The following is a 20,289-nucleotide window of genomic DNA, read 5'->3' as shown; positions in this document are numbered from 1 at the left end:
TTGTGTTATTCTGTGGTTTGAAAACAGCCTGCACAGACTGTGTGATATGTCTGTTCCCCATTGTGCAATAGGCATTTCAGTCTAGATTCATAATGATGCTTGCTGATTTTGAGCAGACCAAATTAAGAGATTCAAATCTGAGACCTTTAGAGTCTGGCTTTCGAGGGCGCTGAGTATAATTGTTTCCTTTAGCCACAACGCCACCCTACCTTACAGGATTTTGTCAGAACGATAGTTAATGCTTCTGCAGCACTCCCTTAAGGAGTATAAAGCCACCTGGAGACAGAGCACATTGCCTGTCTGGGTTCCGTACCTCCTTGATGACCACCAGTAGTGTTGACCAGTGTGTTGATTCCCTTTTCCAGTTTCTCAAAGGCCACAGGGCTATTTTCCAGGGCTATTTACCAAGAAACTGGAGATGTCCTATGCGATCTGGGGTAGAAATCCTCTTTGCTGCAGCACTTCCTAGAAGCAAGTATTTCTGCTGAAATCATGGACTGTGCAGCATCTCTTCTTTTAGGAGTTTTGTACTGTCCTGGCAGGCATGAGAAGGGGCAACAGCCCATGTAACCATCCAGTGTACGCCAGGGCTTCTGGAAGACGAAGCAAAAGCCGCTTTCTTGCTCTTCACAGTAGCACTGATACAGTACGAGGGTTAGTTTTCACCAGATTGCATTGCTCTCTGGTAGCCAACATTCCCAACAGCAGTAGCCTCTTTGCAGACGTGCCGTAAATGCACTATAACAAACCATTCAGTAATGAATTATTCTTTTCTTCAGTAGTGGTGGTGGTGTGACTTGAGATTTTGCTGGCTGAAAAACATCTTCCCCTGCAACCTCTGGAGAAGCTAGGCTAGTAAACAGACCTCAGAAAAGCAGATTTTCTACCTTGCACAGAACCTATTCATGCCCAAAGTGCTTGTTGATTTATTGTAGATTATGAGAGATAGAGCAGGATGCTGTTATCCAAATGTAGGTTATAATATGGCTCCTGCAATGTGTGGCTGAAAAATGTCCATCCACTGCCTGGAGAGACGGGTTTTCTTAAACAGGAGATGATTTCTTTCAAAAGCGATAATCCAGATTCCGGAAGACATGAAAGCATTTTGCAGGTTTGCTAAAGACTGCTACTTTACTCAGCATGTGTGAAAAATGCCCTCCTGCCTCTGGATGCCCCAAGCATAAATAAAAGAGGAGTATTGCTCTGCATGTGCTGGTGCATCCACGAGCAGGTGAGAACACTTGTGTGTTGTTACGGAGGGATCCTGCGAGGGTGGTAATCTCATCTCGTTTGTTCTCTCCAGTGCTACAACTGTGAAGAGGAGGCCATGTACCACTGCTGCTGGAACACTTCCTACTGCTCCATCAAGTGTCAGCAGGAGCACTGGCATGCTGAACACAAACGTACCTGCCGCAGAAAAAGATGAAAGAGTTATTCTTCCCCTAGAAAACCACCCCGATGATTGCTATTCTCAGACACAGCGGTTTTTGTTTCCAAGAAGCCAAAATTGTTTAGAATTTGCTTCCCATTTTGCACCAGCCTTTAAACACTTTTCGTAAAAGAAATTTTGCACAGTAATTTCAATCTTCTGTTTAATGCTCCTCCAAAATTTTGTCAGCAGAAGGAATTTAACATCTATGGGAGCAGGTTACTTTAAATAATTTTAAAATAGAGGATTTGTTGCATTTTCGGCAAGTTTTAAAGCATTTTTAGGTTTTACAGAGATTTTAATCTTTAAAAACAGCAGATCTAAAACTAGAAAAATCATACAAGTTTAACATAAGGAACATTTAAAAACTAGATCTGAATGTAAGAAGTATTGAACTGTTTCAGAAAAACGAAGCATACTACCTTGATGTAACATTTATTTCTTAACCTTGTTGAGCTGGTTTTGTTCAGCTTAATTTTACTGTTTAAAGGCATTATCTATTGGTTATACCAGTGGGTACATGATTGAATTTAGGGAACAGGGTTGACACAGCAGGTGCTAGTCCTGCGTATTTTTTCTTAAATATTTCCCAACTGTGTTTTATTTTCATTATTTCTTTTCAATATATAACTTTTATAACAAAATATTAGCTTTGATCTTGTAGTTTAAAATCACAGGGAACTGGGGTAATCTTTTACTGAGCTGGATCTTAGAGAAAAATGAATATTTAAATTTTGAAGTTTGCACATTTCATTTTTGTCCTAACATGAGTGCTTGTAACAAGAATGAGAAAAGCCAAAAAATAACAAAAAAATCCAACTACCTTTATTCATATAAGGAATTATGAGGCATACAAATTTCTTTAATGCGCCCCCCCTTCAGCCTCCCCAATCCAACGTCCTTTGACCGACTATGATCTGGTGTCACCTGGTCCATTGTAACTTGATAATAAAAGGAGATAAAGCACTTAAGTTTCACAGAAGCCGTTATGTTTGTAGTAATGGGTCATTGCCTAATAATGAGCTCCATCACTGTACTCAGAATGAAGAATAATGCATGTTAATTTTCTTGTATTAAAGATGCCGTGATTTGTAAAAAGTCTGTATTTTGCGGAATGTCTGGATTAAGAAGCATTACCAATAGGAATGGATCGATAGTTGAAAAATTATTTTCTTTTTGTTTGTTTTATATATAGATATATGAATTGCATCCATGTTCAGAGACAATTTTTTAAATAGATGTAAAGCTTACTTAAATAGCTTTTCTTTTAAAGTGTCTTTGCATTTTAGTTTCTTTTAAAGATTGGTCTTAGACTGAGTCATATGCCCATTAATCATCCAGCTATTTTTTGAGAAGTTAGAGGAATAATTTGTAAATATTTATTTAGATCTTTGATATTTATTGAAAGCAATTACATGATGGAACGATGGAAGCTGAAGAATCAGGAGGAAAGCCTTTAAAAAAGTTTTCTCTAGGATTTGTCAGGGTCATGTAAAGATGAAAATATAACTAAGACTTCTGTGAACTACCACTGAAATCCTGATCTTTTTTACTTACAGTGGTGATGTAAGTTAATTGACTAGATACTGCCAAATAATGCCCCATATGTTGCAGAAATTAAGTGGTAAGTCGATTGGAAAAAATAGTAAGTAGATGGTAACTTGTATTACCACAGCTACGTTATTGCCTGATAAATGTGTAATTAACTTTTGTCGCCTCTGTGTTGTGACTGTAAAACACTTCACAACTAAAAATCAATCTTGTTTGATTACTTTACAAGTTCCAAAACTTCGATCCACCCCTATGAAAGCAAGTTATTGTGAAAATATTTTTGGTGTAAAATCATTCCAGAATATGTAATATTTAACTGATAGCTGCATGAAAGTAAGATTCGTGTTACTTTGGCTTTTTTGTCTCTGTTGACACGGTTGCACATTTCCAAGTTACTACAGTGTGAAAACTGTGTGTTTTAAAGAAAAAAAAAAAAAAAACAAAACAACAAAAAAAAAAAGATTGTGGCCTGGTTTTGTATAAGTTTTAGGTAAAATTACAATTGATTGTTTTAGGAACCATGATTTAAAATTAATTTTTCTGCAAATCATAAAGCTATATTAAAGTGTTGAGCTTAGCCACTATGCACATTGTAATTATTCATTGTGGCTGTCCAGTTTATGATGCATTCTGGCATTTTGTAAGCTGCTCTGACTAGCAATATATAGAGTCATTTAATGTGTTAACATTGGTTAATAAATGTATTTAAAAAAAAACAAACCTCACTGAAAGTGTCTGTGTTGATTTTGGCCAGTTGTCCTCAGGTTCTTGGCTGGGCATACATGAGACTGCTATTTTTACTTGTTCTCACCTGGAATTGTCCAGGGGTGTGGGTGAAGAAAGCTGCGCCTGAACTCATGAGGACCTTGCTGCTGACTCAAAGTGAGGTGCCAGGTCCATGCAAGGGCTTGAGCACTAAACACACCTCCTGGTACCAGAAATGAATCTCCAGCCTGTTGAGGGCCAGCGGCCTCCGAGGCTGCATCCCTCATGTCCTTGTTTTAATGCCAGGTCCTGCACTGGAGGCAGCCAGGGTGGGACTTGCAGGCCTTCTCCCTATGTCTCCTTTCGCTGTGGCCCTGCTCTGCCTCCTCCGTAAGGCAGTCAGCAGCCCCGAGCCTACGCCCAGGCTGTGCAGAATAAAATGATTCTGTCTGAAAGGACTGAGGGGACTCTGAATCCAGCTCCAGCGCTTACAAACGCAGCCCTAAGAAGAGGCTCACTTGTTTTGGGGGTCAAGATTTGCTGCCAATGAGGTGCCTAAGGGAGTCGAGGACCCATGCTGGTGATGCTGCCCATGGAGCATCTCCCACGGCCGCTCCTAGAAGAAAGGGCTGTTTGGGGATGAGCTATGGACAGGGAGGGTTGTCCTGGAGCCCTGTCATGACTTCAGGGCTGACGGAGAGACACCAAGGGAAGTACTTTCTCTGGGAAATGAGACCTGGCAAGACCTGCTAGTTCCAGCGAAAAAAAGTTGTTTGCTTAGGTTTTGGGGTTTTTTTTGTTTTTTTGCTTTTTTTTTGTTTGTTTATTTTTTTTTAATTATAGTTGAAATTGTTAAAGATCCTCTCAAAAGTCTCCTTTATTATTTTACTCTACAAACTTTTCTGGCCTTAGGTGAGTCATAGTGTTTTACATAGGAGTGCAAATTCTGTTCATTTGACTTGATGAAACTTGATTAAATACAAATAACCACTATATCTTTTATGCTGAGCTAGACAATGCTGGATCAGGAAGAAGCAGCGTGCCCCTTGAGGGACTTTCGCAGTCCCTCCGTTTCCACTTTTGATGGCTGCGGTCAGCCTTGGAGCGCAGCCCCACTACCCGGCACCCCACCGGCAGAAATCTCCAGTAGGAGCACTCCCCTCTCGATGTGCATTTCTTGGTTCAGGTGCTGCCAGTGGGGCCAGTGGCAGGACCCACTCGATTAAATGCTTTGGCAGTGCTGTGGCAGCTTCCCACCCCAACCACTTCACATGGGTCTGCTATGTGGTGTCCCTCAGGGGTCCATACTGGGACCAGTGCTGTTTAATATCTTCATTGATGATATTGACAGTGAGATCAAGTGCACCCACAGGAAATTTGCAGATGACACTAAGCTGAGTGGTGTAGTTGCCACAGTGGAAGGATGGGATGTCATGCAGAGGGACCTGGACAGGCTGGAGAAGCAGGCCTGGGTGAATCTCATGAGGTTCAACAAGGCCAAGTGTAAGGTCCTGCACCTGGGTCAGGGCAATCCCCATTTGCAGTACATGATGGCGGATGATGTGCTTGAGAGCAGCCCTGCGGAGAAGGATGTGGGGGTGCTGGTCGATGAGAAGCTCGACATGAGCCGGGAATGTGCACTCGCAACACAGAAGACCAACTGTATCCTGCGCTGCATCAAAAGAAGCGTGGCCAGCAGGGCAAGGGGGGGGATTCTGCCCCTCTATTCCTGTCTTGTGAGACCTCATCTGGAGTATTGTGTCCAGTTCCGGAATTCTCGACATAAGAAGGATATGGAACTGTTGGAATGGGTCCAGAGAAGAGCTATAAGGATGATCAGAGGGCTGAAGCACCTCTCATACAAGGACAGGCTGAGAGAGTTGGGCTTGTTCAGCCTGGAGAAGAGAAGGCTCTGAGGAGATCTTATAGTGACCTTCCAGTACCTGAAGGGGCTACAGGAAACAGGGAGGGACTGTTCACAAAGACTTGTAGTGACAGGAACAGGGGCAACAGGTATAAACTGGAGAGGGGCAGATTTAGACTAGACATGAGGAAGAATTTCTTCACCGTGAGAGTGGTGAGACACCGGCACAGGTTGCCCAGGGAAGCTGTGAATGGCCCATCCCTGGAGGCTTTCAAGGCCAGGTTGGATGAGGCGTTGGGCAGCCTGATCTAGTGGGATGTGTGGATGATCTGGATTTTGGATCTGGATTATCTTTAAGGTCCCTTCCAACCCAAACTATTCCATGATTCTATGACCTGACAAACCCCGCCATCACAGTGCACCACCACCAAAGCAGAGGAGGGGAATTGTCCTTGAACTGCCCCAAATCTGCAAATTTCCTTCCACCAAAATGTTGAGGGTGAGCAGGGGCTTCTCTGAGCTGCTGCAGCTCCACAGCTGCAGACAGAGCTATGCCTTAGTGCTCCTAGAGCACCAGTGTCATTATGTGGAATTTTTTTGTTGGATTTTCCTCATTTTTATCATTATTGTTGTTATTGTTATCATCACCGTCGTAATCGTTATTATTATTTTATTATCATCACCATTACTATTGTTTAACTCTGGCCACTACATTTATGAAGGAGGAGCAGTGGTTTCTGCCTCTCGCTTCCTTTAGGTGGCGTGAGCTGCCCGGCTCAGGGCTTGGTTCCCTTTCCAGATTTTCAGTGACCAAGTATGTGAAATATGTTTTGGATTTGTTACCGGTCGTTAAGAGCTACCCAGCCTATTTTAGCCTGATTGTGAGAGCATGTTTGTGATCTCTGCATCTGCTTTCCAAATGCTTTCATAAATCTGAAAGGGGAGGGAGAGTGGAAATATCAAAATCAGAATGGCCCTCGACTTGGCAATATTAGATTTACGACTGGACTCGATGATCTTAAAGGTCTTTTCTAACCAAAACAGCCCTGTGAAATTCAATTGCAAGTGGAAAGGTCCATCCATTTATGAGAATAATATAGTGTGGCTGTGTTTAAGAGCGTGATGTTCATAGCTAACGTAAAGGAAAAAAAACAACTATCTTAGACCTTCCAAAATCCTGGGAAAAACCCCATCATTTTATCTTAATAAAACCACTTTCCAGGCACCAGACGGCTCAAAAGTGTGTTGAACTATGAGTAATGCTCTTTAAAAACCAAATGCTGGGTGGATAAAGGCTCAATGTTGTAAAGCTGGAAAGAGAATCCAGAGAAAAGCAACTCTAAATTGCCCCTCCTGCTCCCCATGGCCATCCCTGCCCTGGGACCTCTCTACCCCATGGCCCTGGAGCTCGTAGTGAAGTGCAGAGAGTTGCCTTCAGGCATGGCAAACAGCGCTGGAGCGGCTGGAGTTGAGCCCAGTGTTTGCTTCACAGATAATTTTTACATACAAGAGGACTAATAACTGAAGATAAAGCAGAAGAAAGACTGAGAGAGTGAGAATGGGCCATGCTAAAAGGCAGAGTGATGTGTTTGTTTACAAAGCCACCAGCCGGTTTTTATTAACTCTATGGAAGTGAAAACTAAGCTGGCATAAAGCTTCAATGGAAATAGGATTTGCCCCAGAGAGGTACCTAAAAATAAACTGGAGTTCTGCGTAGAGTAGGCACTGAAGCTTATTACACAAAATCCTCTACTAGCATTTGGAAAAGGACTGCTGTGGTAGAAAACAATGTTTATTAATAAAGCCAGATTACAATGTTATTTTTAACTCTTTTGCCAATGGGAGAAGTATGCTTTGCAGCAGCCACTCCAGGTGGCTCTGGACACTGCTCGCTGCTGCTTGTGCTCCTGTGGGAAGAGCGCGTGGGATCCAGCTCTGGGCCAGGCTGGTGCAGAGCCGTCATCCCACCCTGCTGAGCCAAAGCCATGCACATTTTTGTTTGTTGTAACAGGACCTTCAAGGTGAAAAATCGCTTCTTTACAAAGTAAAAAGGGAATCGGTGCCTTGCACAAAGCAGGTCTCAAAGCCCCTGATCATCAGGAAAGAGGGATTCGCCTGGCATGCCTCGGCTGATCAGCGCACCCCGTATCTGTCCTAGTTAGGAGAAATAAGATATGTTTCCACGCGAGAGCTGTGCAGGCCTGGCGTGCTCTCCAGAGGGAGCGAAATGAGGCATCCGAACCCCTGCAGCATCCGCAGCGTGGTGCAGGCAGGAAGCTCCTCAGCTGCCTGTGTTACAGCTCAGCCCCTGCCGAGGAGCAATATCAGCTCCTTCCTGAGAGAAAAACACAGCCAGAAACTTTACCACGCATGGCTTCTGTACAGGACAGAGAATCTCTTTGGCTGACACAACACTTGAGGGATGGAGCCTGTCCCCATCTTTTCACAAATCTGTGAAGTCAGCAACTGCCAGAAAGCCTTTGATTTTTCCCCTGAGGAAAGGGAAGCTGTGCAGCTCAGTAATGCAATTGCTCGTTACGTTTTCCTGTGGGCGCTGGAGCCAGCAGCGTTTTAACTCTGGGTTCCCAAGGCTGGTGGCCACTGCAGCAGTGAGCAGGGCATGCCGTGCCCGTTGAGCTGTTGGGAGTTGGCTCAGGGTGCTAAGCTGGAGGACAGGATCACTCACCCCCTCCCACCAGCAGCACGGCCACCGCATCGCGGTGTGATGTTTGGATGGATGCAACACTGTGCTTGGCAAAAAGAAAGCCCCAAGCCCTGGAGCTTGCGTCTCACTCTGTGGGGTGACGTTGAGTTCTGGGGGCTCAGAAGTGGGAGCAGCAGGCAGCTCACCCTGCTGGTTGCTGATGAAAGCTGCTGGATGCCTACTGCCTGCCCATGGGAAATTCTGGATCCAGACTGTGGTGCCACCCCAATGTGATGCTGAAGCCACAGGTTGCAGCTGAGGAAGCTCTGAGCCAGCTCAGGCTCAGTCCAGTGCAGAAGCCTCGTATGGAAGCTATCAACCATAGCCAGCATCTACTGCTCTGGGAAAGGCAGGGAAGGAGCAGCCAGGAATTCAGGCTCAAGAGCTGTAGGCCTCCCCAACCTCCTCCCCAGCCCAGACGCAATGCAGTCTGCCACCCTTTCACCCTGCCGTGAGTCCTCCCTGCCTGCGTGTTGGCTGACCAACGGCTGTGGAAAGTCCCCCAAACCTCTGCTCACTGCTTTTGTCTGGCAGACCTTCGGCAAAGCTTGACCACAGTGCCCTCACAACCACACGTACAGCCACTGTCATCTGTCAGGGTGAGCTCCATCTCCCTGCAGGGGTTTCTCCTGGGCATTGTACCCATGCCCAAAGCCTTTCTTTTTAGTACAGGGCTCCTGGGAGAGGGCACACCCACCAAACAGAATGAGCTACAGAGATACAACCTATTTACAGGCTTTTCTGACAACAGCTTGTTCAGAATTTGCTGGTTCTTCACCTTACTCTGATCTCTGGTTGGGGCTGCTCTGGGCAGAGGGGGTGTTTCTACCTCTCTTACCTATCGCAATCGCCATTTGGTGCAGAGAAGAAGTGCCCCCTGTCCCACAACAACTCTTGCTTAAAATAATTTAGAACCTCTTTTCTACAGCTGCCTCAGAGCAGATATTTTGACATGTTTATGGTGGTTTGAAATACTCCAGCTTGTTCACCCAAGCCTTGAGAGCTCCTAGAGCTTGGAGGAGCTATGGCTGAAATGCGTAGCAGTGTGTCAGTGCTTGGAGGAGGTAGAGGAGGAAGCAGAGGACCACTTTGTTTGCCCATCCAGAGTAGGAAAACAGGATGGCAGTTTGGTATGTAGGAGAAATCTGCCCTTTTGCACATTGGTGGCACTGTAGATATTTTGAATGAAGTCAGTTTAGGGCACTACAGCAGTTGCTGGGATCTGTGCTGGCACAGGCTGCTGTGCTCATCTGTAGGGTGAGGGACACCCACCAGGACATTCCTGAGCATCTTTTACATGGGGCTGACTGTACAAAAGAAATGCAGAACTGGATCCAAAGAGTAACCATTGGATTTGGGAATGGGAGAACTTTCTGCTTTGTCTTTCTTTTATCTTTCAGTTTCTTTGTTTCTCTTAGCAATCTTTTAATCCATGGTTTGGTTGGCTTGATCCTGTGTTCAGAGCAGGAATGCCACTGTACAAAGACACTCACAAAGAGCAAGGAATGTTCTCCAAAGTCTTTTGTTGAAGCAAACACTACCCTGAAGGGAATTTAAGCCAAAGTTCTTACCGTTTACTGAATGAATGTTCATTCCTTGACCAAGCCTGTCCAACCTCAAAGGTCATGTGTGACTCCGCTGGTGCCACAAGGCAGGGGACCTTGCCTTGCTTGCCCGGGATGGGGCGCACCAAGATTGGGGAGCTCCTCCAGCCTGGCCTTGCCTCGTGAACTGTGGTGCAGGGCTTTGACTCCCTGTCAGCTAGGCAGGGGCTGAGCTTGCTGAAATTCAGAGGAGCCCTACAAGATGCTTTTGTATTTCTTAATGGAACCATACAGGCACTGAGAAGAAGCCATGTAACTCCTTCTGTTCTTTAAGGATCCTGATGAAAATGCTCTTCCTTTGAGACAGAGTTGATCCATATTCAAAACTAAAGTAAAACGTGGGCTCAGGGATTCTTTTTTTTTTCTTTTTTAAAGAGTAAGACTTGGAAGTGCAGCTCTGCACTGAGTCAGTGATCTCAACATATCCTCTCATAACTATTCTTTCTATAGCACTTCCAAATAAAAACTGGGTAAAGAGAACAAATGTATTTTACTGAAGATCAAGTCAAACTGTCGATGAGACCAATTGTAACCTGCATTTCTGGTTGATCTCTCCGACACTTACACTTTGTGAAATCTTGCTTGGACTGACACATTGCATCCTGATTTTGTTTCTGTCTTACAGATGTGCTGGTGTTATTGTGCTGGAGAAGCAAATCGTGCTGTTACTTGTAAGTAGAGTGCAATGAAAGTGCATGTATCCACATGCACGCACAGCAAAAATGCAATCACATTGCTTTCACAGAGAGACTACAAGCCTGTTATGTGATCCACTGGAAATGGAAGCATTTTAACAAAAGTTTTCATTTAAGAAAATCTGGTTTTTGTTAGAAAATAGTTAAAATTGAGTGATCTCTAATAGTCGTTTTATTATGGCTTAAAACAGCAGTTAAAAGCCTCTCGTTCTGCTAAAAAGCTTTGCCCTGAGATGAAAGAATACTTCCGTCCTTTGAATGAAAAAATAATTATAGCTGAGACCACACTTCATTTGCTTTTTTCTTTCTCTTTACTCACCAAAGAGCTGTAAGAGGAGGGAAGACCTTAAATGTTCCCCATTCAGTTTTTGCTGGCCCTACACTCTGGACAGGCAGCATTGCCTTTGGGCTTCCACAGCTGCGGATGCCCAGTGCCCCCCCTGCAACACACGTGGATGCTGGTGCTGTGCGCTGCCAGCACTGCCCTTGCAAGCAGACAGCATTCGCTGAGCCGCTGCAGCGGCCGCGTGGCCACGCAGGGTGTGCATACGGCCATGAGACCCTGCAAACACACACGAGTGCGTGTCCTTACGCTGGCGTGCAGCTGCGCGCAGTGGGGAGAGAAGCAGGTATCAAAACCAACAGAAATCATAGGATCACAGAATGGGTTGGGTTGGAAAGGACCTTAAAGTACCATCCAGTTCCAAACCCGCTGCCATGGGCAGGGACACCTCCCACTAGATCAGGCTGCCCCAGGCCCCATCCAACCTGGCCTTGAACACCTCCAGGGAATGGGCAGCCACAACTTCCCAGGGCAACCTGTGCCAATGCCTCATCAACCTCATGTAGAATTTCTTCCTAATATGTAAGCTAAATCTCCCTCCTTTCAATTTAAACCCATTCCTCCTTGACCTGTCACTACATGCCCTTGTACAACGTCCCTCCTCAGTTTTCCTGTAGATCCCCTTCAGATACTGCAGGGCTGCTATAAAGACTTATCCAGGCTGAACAACCCCAGTTCTCTCAGCCTGTCCTCCTGGTGGATTTCAGGAAAGTTTCCAAAACTAAATGTTTGTGAGACACATCCTAGAAATGTTAATGAGCACATGTGCCAGCAATGGAAGTTTAATTCCTTTGTATGTCCTCGACCTCTGATTTCCTTAAGGCAGCTGTTGGCTCCAGTTCTTGCCTTCCTCTGCTCCATGAATACTAGCCATGCCATATCCCCGCTCCTGACCAGGCCCTTTGGAAACAGGATTTTCTTCTTGCATGCAGCTACTTTTCTTACCCTATTTTTCTCTCTTCAGTCCTCCAGATAGAGAGCTGGTGGTTTCTTTTTAGTTTCCTGACCCTTTCAGATTGGGATACCCTCTGTTCTCGTTTTGCCCTCCTACCTACCTACATTTTCACTTTTGAGTCTTATCCCAAAGCCCCTTGTTGAGTTCAGTAGGTGGTAGGTAGTTCATCCAAGCGTCTAGATGGAACATAGGGCTAAGAGCAGCGGAGCTGTGTGTCCAGCACCTGGAGTTCACCAATTTGAAAGGGGCTCACCTCGGTGAGAAAATCAAAATGTAGGCATCTGAAATTAGGTGCCTGCTGCCACTGGGTTAGATAATTCCAATTGCTTTACCCTCACCTCCACAGGCACAATCTTCTCTTCTCTGGCCTTTCCTCCCTTCTACACCAAATGCTATTCTTAAACTTGCCCTTCATTTATGGCTTTTTCCACTGATGTCCTCTTCAGCAGTGATGGCTTAGTACAACTCTTCTCTCATTACCTTTCACCGGCATCTTCACACCTTTCCCATATGCTGACACTCACACCTGGGAGTCCTTCTCTGTTGTGGTGCTTCCACCAACTTCATCCTCTTCTTCAGACCCCTCCACTACACACTCCATTGTATGAAGTCTATCACTGTTAATCAACCAAAGCAAGATCAGCTTTGTGCCTTTAATTGGCACAGCCCACTAAAAGATCAGCCCATTAACTGGCCATAGATATATAAAATTTTGCAATATTTTTACCAAATTATTATTAGTTGTGTTGTGCAATCCCTGGAACAAAGACTTCGGGGTTTTTTTCCTGAGTGAATCATACAAGAGACAACAGGGCTTTCGTGTTGAAGGAATCTTGTCCATGAAGACCAGAAATAAGAAGAGTGCTCCTCGTACTGATTTTGACTGGTATGATGCAGTATGAGCTGCTTGGGGTCATCAGTCTATGGTTGATTTTAAATGCCATCCAGCTTCCAGCTTCAGGATGTGTGCCAAACGCAGAAGGAACCAAGTACAGAAATGAGCTGATGTTGGTTTGCTGGGTAAAAAAAAGAAGAGATGCTGTTTCCGAGATGTTGACCTCAGTGAGGTACAACGCAAATGAAGCAAAGCCTCCAGAGGATTTTGGACCAGCTTTAAGGTGATACCCCTCAAAAAAGAACAGAAAAATCCTGGAAAGAAAAGCCAGTTTATATAAATCATGATAAGGAGAGAGCTTTTGGGAAGATGGGCTGCCAAATGAAGCACTCTGAATACCAACAAATAGCTCCAGTTGAAATTTTAAATTCTACCCCCAAATTAAATGATTCATTTCTACTTTCAGAACTTAGAATCTGGTCAGGTTCTTTTTCCCCTCTCTTCTTATCTCAGCCAGTTTTAAGGAAAAAAGCTCTTCTGTTCAAACACAGAAACAGACAATCAGTTCAAAACAAGGGTTTGCTCTCACTCTGGGGACAGTGGGGTCAGTTCCCACTGGGATGATCTTCCTGGGGTTTACCTCTCCCTGCACTGCTTGGGCAGCTACAGCCAATGCCAGTGCCCAGCCCAAGCCCCTAAAAACCACCTTACGCCCCACAGAGAAGTCACAGAAGGGATTTGTATTCCCAGGGTTGCAGAGAGGGCTCTGTACCGCTTGTGATGACTACAAAAAACTGTGTTGGTGAAGGTTGCAAGTTCCTCAAATTTCATTCACAAGGTGACTGGTGAGAATTTATTGTTCATCTCTATGCATGTCCCCCTCTCCCCACCTGATATAATAATGCTACATAAAGTAAATTTTTTCTGTTGAAAAACAAACAAAAAAACCCTGCAAGGTCATAGACGAAGATTTTTTTCCAGTTCTTACCTGTTAGCACAAACTTGATAATGAATAAGCTATACTGTGCCTATTGTGCATGAAATTATTCTTCTTACCCGACTACATTTTTTTGCTGAGATTCCCCACCAGCTTTTCAGCGCTATTTTTTTTTTCAGCCATTTGCCAAAATGATTTTTAAAATGTGTACTTGAAAGATGTCGACCTTTTAAAAATCCTCCTCATCATTAGCATAAAGCATCAAAACCCTCTCTTTATAAAACAATTTGTAGAATTGAATCAGGAACTACTTGCTGTTCTGTCATCCTCTTCCTTCTGCTACCCCTAACTTGTCCTCACAATATTTGGTTGCACACTCTGCTCTAGAAAACTGTGGGTCCTCTAACCTTTATCCACCTCTTGTGATGAGCAACCTGAATTTTAAGCCGCTGGAGACGGGATTTTGTACCCTGAACTTCTCAGGTGGGCTACCAAACAGATGAGGACTCAGAATTTCATCCTTTGAAATCACATTTGGAAAATCAAAAGCTATGGCCTAACCTCTCCTCCGGGAACGCTGCTACTCAATGGCAGGCCACCAGCTCTGAAATCCTGGTATTTTTGGAAAAGGCCAATGGAAATAGGCAGATCACACTCCCTGGGAGTTTCACCTCATCATCCAAGGCTTCTGAATTGATACAGAGGTTCTAGCCACACATGAGTCAGCAAGCAGTTACCCATATATTTCCACTGGGAGAAAGTTCCAGCAGAGATGTAACACCTCGATCAATAACTTAAGCGACTGGTTAGCAATATGTTGGTAGCAAGGCCTTGTAACAGAAGTGATAAGTGACAAATTTGAGTTTTACAGTACTAATGCTTGTTATTGCTTCTCACAAAATGTTACCAAGCTTACAATAATCTTTACACTTTCAGCAAAAATGTGAACAGTATATTTGAATATATTAAAAAGAATTAAAAAAACATTTCACAAAAACATTTGTTGCCATATGAAAATCTTTCAGCAATAAATGCCCACACCAGTATTTAAACATTGTTAAAAGTATAATGATTTGTACTAATAAATTATGCAACAAGAGAGGTAAACAAAATAAAATTACAATATAACTCTCCATGTTCCTCCACTGAGCGTCCATAGCTCTCGGAAGCTCCATTTTAGATGACTAATTAAGAAACTGATATTTTCAGAGCAACAAAAATAAAAGCTTTTATTTGTTCATTTGAATATAAAACAGGCGTTATCACAGATGTACAAAGCGTACTGGTGGTTTAACATACAAGAAGGTTGCTGTCCTTTGCACATAAAAATTTTTGTTTGAAACTGTGATTGGCTGAGTTACATGAATTTCTCTAACCAGTCACCACACTCTATGAAATAACGCTGCTAACATTCAACTGATAAAAGGGACAGTCTTCCCTTGGGTAAAGTGTCAAGCAGGATTAAATATATATAATAAACAAGCACCATGAGGAATCTGCTCCTGTTTGATTAGTTTTGTGTTTAAATGTTCATTGTGTACCCTCTTTTTTTGTGCATGTGCATCAAGTTGATTACATGGTTTTGTCTGACTCCAAAAGCACAAGGTCACAAGACAAACATTTTATACATTCTCATGAATGGTTTATCTACAGTACAGTTTCTAATACAGAACAATCCTTCTTTATTGCTCAGTCTGATGGTGCTTAAATGTTTCCTTCCTTTTGCTTGCACAACAAAACCAGAAACTCAGTTTATCATTTCTCTTAACTTAGGATTTAACAACCACAGATGACAGGTTGCAGAAGAGAGCTGTTATTAACTGCGTTTCACAACTGCATTGCAGTTCTTTTATTCTCTACAAATGCAAAGTTGACTTCATGAAGGTTAAAGTGACGCTTTGAACGACAGCGAGATTTGTTTTGCAGTACTGAGATCAGCGATAGCAGGACTTCACAAGTTAGTTCACACACTGCAATTATGTCTGTAATCAATCAACATCTTGTCTGAAACCTTACAACGACTCGCCATTAAGAACAGATTTTTATTCTTTTCAGGGAGCAGAAAATAAATTTGACAAAATATAGGATTGGTCAGCAGAGCATGGATAGGGCTATTCACAGGACGGTGAAGGCGGAGAGGATGGTCTGAAAGAAAACACGTCTGACATGGCAAGATGCTCTGTACTGTACATGCAGACTAAAACGTCCCTCCCTTGTAAAAAGATTTTAAACACCCAGCATCGAGACTCCCTTATACGTGATATAAACATAAGTACATTTGCCCTGCAACAATCTTAGTCATGCATATCCGGTAATGAGAGCCAGCACGTGAACGTCATTTGGGACAATAAGAAAAGCATTCTTGGACTGCAGCTGGTAAATCCCACTCTTGATCACAAACAGGTCAATTCAGTTACAACCACATGAAGGAAGGGGAAGGTTCTAAAAAAGGGGGCACAGGGAAGACAACAGAACTGGGGAATCAAACCTCTCTTTTATCCAAAGGTAGTAAAATGAAGGCAGCTGTGATGCATGTTTTCCTACTCTTCTCCCGCCTCAGATCAGAGACCATGGGATTTCTCCATTCTTTATACAGGCAGATCGGTTCCTCTGATGTTTTGATGCGTTTAGGGACTAGTTAGCAGATGCACGATTTGTGCCAATCAGTTGTAGTGACTGTATGCTCCTCTCTGTTAAGGAATAAATTAAAGACCATCGAAACAATCGTTTCCTGTAAATGTAAACTGGATGCATTGGCCACCGAGCTATGTGTCCTAGCTGAGAGGCAAATCGATAACTCTGTGCAAATAACCCCAAAACTTTTCCTTATAGCAATAAAAACACCAACTAAAACAATGAAAAGAATTGTGCAACAAAGTTCTGCAGCTAGACAACAGTGCTATTCCTCAACCTGCCTTTTCTAAGTCTACCAAGTGTATGCACATGCCAGCACGAATATTTATTTTTGCCTCCATGGCAAAGAAAAGAAAATTATTGTAGTGCATTTTTTAGTCTTAAATTCATTCACTGCCTTAAAGGCAGCAATAATTCCACTTGCTGGTATGTAGAGGATTCTTTTCAACAGGGATACTTAGCAATCCAGGATTGCTTTTTTTTTTTTTTTTCCAAAAATTTGTGAGTAACGTTTGATTATCTACAGTGGGAGACACCATGCAAGTGACAAGTACTGCATTTTAAACTTTAAAATCTTTTGTCATTAGTGAATTTATATTTCATATATATATATTTGATGTGATACTATCCACTCAAGATAATACAACACTTTGTTTTTATATTAGCAAACATTCCAAGAGTTTAATATTCTTGAATGTTTTTTCTCTTTTATACTTCTAAAGAGATCAAAATAAATTAAACGTTTTGTACATAATTACAGAAGAAGTAGTTAACTTATTTCATCTTTTTAGTTTAGTACAAAGATATTTGCAAGTTCATTGCCGAAATACACCTTATTTATAAATTTCTTCCATTCTAACACTAACAGCAAAGGCTCTTTGGCCTTTGGGCTTTCAGCATCTCTGACAGAAAGATGCAAGATTTCTAATTGAAAGGTGCTACTTTGGGTATTCTCCTCGTACCACTACATAGTTTCCTAAGATGTGGGATCTAAAATGGCTTAAATTAGTAATGGATCTGTATTCATCAGCTTTTTATGATATATTAAAATGAATGAAGGAAACAATTATTTGTATTAGTATGCAAATTGTTTTAAAAGAATCCATTTGGAGGGCAGAATAAAAAAAAAAAAAAATCTACTTCAGCTTACTTAATGTAAAATACAAAGCCACATTTACTCAAAAAGCAGTATTGTCCAAGAAGCAAAAAAAAAAAAAGTTTAAAATGGGCTTTTCCAACACACTGAAGGGCCTTACCCCATAGTCCTTCTTTTCTAAAATTTAGTGGTAAAAGAAAACATTTCACAATTTATTTCCTGCCAATCGTGACTGCTTTGAAAAGTTGTAATAGAAACAGTTCCATTCTGATGAGTGTCAGCATCTTATCTGCACACTTTTTTAGTGGACACCAAAAAATTTTATACATCTATAGTAAAGTCCATGGAAGCTTTAAGGTACAAGACTACATGTTGTAGGCCACATAGATGGGATCTAGCTGGTCTGCCAAAAATCCATCTCGTAGGTGCATACGTTGTTTCTCTCCACGGGAGTTGATAGGAATTACACCAATGTCCACAACCACCACCACCCCTACAATCAGATAGTGTTCCTCAAGGACCACGTTGGTGACCAAAGGAACCAGGTCCAAAGCTTCTTGCTCCGATCCATCCAGCTCAACTACAACAACCAATAAATTTGTCCAGGTAAACACCGCGCTGGAATGAAAGAAAAAATAATATTAGTCGTGGGGTTTCTTTACCCATTTTATTTTTCACTCTTTTCATTCCACCTTAGTTACCTGTTGTTTCAACTCCTAGAGCTCCTTCTGTATGGTTACCACAAGGCTTAAGTAGCAAGAAAGAACATGTTTGCAGGCAGGGGAAGAAAAACAGCCCTGCTAGCTCTCACTTTAATACTGTGGTAATACTAAGTATTGCGCTAAACTTTACAGGAACTTGAGTCTAACCCTCGCCCGTCATGTAAAGAGGTTGCAAGACCTCTTGTATGGTTCCCTTTGAAGCCATAGAATTGTCATAGCACTGCTGTGTTCATGAAGGCCCACATGAGTGATATGTGGGTGGCGGTGTCTTCTCTGATTTGTTTTTTTTTTTTTTTGAAGAGCAGCCCAGGACAGCAAAGGAGAAGAGAAGGCCCAAAAGGAACAGCGGGAACACAGAGCTTAAAGACCATTGGGATAAACGCTGCCTAGCAAAGGTGTGTGGAGCTACCTCATTTGCAAAGTGCTAGACCAACATGGCCATGTGTCTTCTGGACTGCGCTGGCTCCTGTCCAGGCAGGTCAGAGTTCAGCACAGCACAGGGGAATTCGGGGCAATCCACAGTTTCAATACAGGCTGGGGGAGCGACGTGACTGAGAGCCCTGCAGAGAAGGACTTGGGGGTGCTCATCGATGAGAAGCTCGACATGAATTGGCAATGTGCACTCACAGTTGAGAAGGCCAACTGTATCCTGGGCTGCATGAAAATAAGCATGGCCAGCAGGTCGAGGGAGGGGATTATCCCCATCTACTCTGCTCTCAGGAGACTCCTGGAATACTGGGTCCAGTTTTGGAATCCTCAACATAAGAAGGATATGAATCTGTTGGAACGGGTCCAGAGGAGAGCTGTGAAGTCGATAGGAGGGATGGAGCTACGAGAACAGGCTGAGAGAGTTGGGGTTGGTCAGTCTGGGGAAGAGAAGACTCTGGGGAGACCTTACAGAGACCTTCCAGTACCTGAAGGGGGCTTACAAGAAAGGAGGGGAGGGACTGTCTACAAGATCATGTAGTGATGGGATATGGCTTTAAATTGGAAGGGGGAAGATTCAGACTAGACATTAGGAAGAATTCTTCACTATGAGGGTGGGGAAGCACTGGAACAGGTTGCCCAGGGAAGCTGTGGATGCCCTGTCCTTGGAGGAGTTCAAGGCCAGGCTGGATGGGGCCTTGAGCAGCTTAATCTAGTGGGAGGTGTCCTTGCCCTTGGCAGGGGTTTTGGAACTATATGATCTTTAATCTTAGGTGATTGTCGAATCCTAACCATTCTATAATTCTTTTGGATCAATTGATTTATAACAGAAATAAGCAGTGTCTCCCACCTGTTTTATTTCAGTTGTGTTTTATTTCTGTTGGTTTTAAGTGGATAGGAGATTTTACGTTCCTTATTAACAGCTAAGATGGCTGAGGGAACACCATTATCACTAGTATCTCCTCTTTACTAAAAGAACTTTGCAAGTCCCCAAAATTTTGGTTAAGCCCTTGAGCTGAAGCAGGTAGATTTGACTTCTGCTACTGTGCATCTTTTCTGGTGAGAGATAATGCATTTATTCTTCCAAATATGGAGTCTGGAAATGTATGAAAGTCTGGCGTATGCTTCCCTCCATCCTCCCCACCTCAAATGTCTCCAAAGCCTCTGAAGTCCCACAGGAGGACTGAGACTCTACAAAAAACAATCTCAATCTTCCTTGCAGGTGTTTGAGTCACTCTTCCTCTAACTTATTCCACTGCATATGTAATAATATTATACACATGTAACTCATACATCAAGCCCTGTACTTTACCCTCCTTTACCTTATAAAAGCAGGGGATAATTTCCCAGAACTGTCTCAAGCATAAGCATCTGAAAGTTAGAATATATTATGTATACAAGCCAACTTCAAAACCAGCTGTTTAGCCTAAGGTCAATGCTTACTTGAGACAGAAGTGCACTGTTTTATTTCACTACGACAATTCTGAAAATCTCTGTACTTTGGAAGCATATCTTACTTTGCCCAAAAGTTAGCTAGGAAAATGTGCTCTATGTTGATGCTTAACAGAATGGATTGTAGGAGAAAAGTACTTACTATTAAAAAAAAAAATCATTTTCAGATCCTGTCAAAGTACCTTTTGATTGAATTCTTACGTGCTTATTGATCTGGAAAACTAAAGGGCAGCCAAAGAAAGGCTGTGCGGGCTCCTTTTGACTTAGTACTGCTATGAAATTAATTTTAATTTGTAATTATGTTTTCACAGACATTCTAGTAAGCTTTGATTAATGC

General features: G+C 42.9%; 2 protein-coding genes across 8 annotated transcripts in view; one reads left to right on the top strand and one right to left on the bottom strand.

Moving 5' to 3' along the window:
* Positions 1 to 3,661, top strand: part of ZMYND11 (zinc finger MYND-type containing 11) — a 108,313-nt gene extending 104,652 nt beyond the window's left edge. For all 3 annotated transcript variants that reach the window (XM_054057459.1, XM_009558313.2, XM_054057458.1), the window contains one exon: positions 1,304 to 3,661. In XM_054057459.1, the coding sequence (XP_053913434.1) occupies positions 1,304 to 1,426 (123 nt within the window). In that variant the 3' untranslated portion in view covers positions 1,427 to 3,661. The remainder of the gene's footprint in view (positions 1 to 1,303) is intronic.
* A 10,843-nt stretch (positions 3,662 to 14,504) lies between these two features.
* The window catches only part of DIP2C (disco interacting protein 2 homolog C), a 326,524-nt gene continuing 320,739 nt past the window's right edge, over positions 14,505 to 20,289 (bottom strand). Inside the window, exon 38 of one of the 5 annotated variants that reach the window (XM_054058185.1) lies at positions 14,505 to 17,970. In XM_054058185.1, the coding sequence (XP_053914160.1) occupies positions 17,718 to 17,970 (253 nt within the window). In that variant the 3' untranslated portion in view covers positions 14,505 to 17,717. The remainder of the gene's footprint in view (positions 17,971 to 20,289) is intronic. The other 4 variants (XM_054058186.1, XM_054058183.1, XM_054058184.1 and 1 more) reach the window with 4 other exon arrangements.

The sequence above is a fragment of the Cuculus canorus genome, chromosome 2 (assembly GCF_017976375.1).
Source record: "Cuculus canorus isolate bCucCan1 chromosome 2, bCucCan1.pri, whole genome shotgun sequence".
NCBI classification, from domain to species: Eukaryota; Metazoa; Chordata; class Aves; order Cuculiformes; family Cuculidae; genus Cuculus; species Cuculus canorus.
Note: the sequence above shows the minus strand (reverse complement) of the source record. Positions and strands in the feature narration are given on the sequence as shown.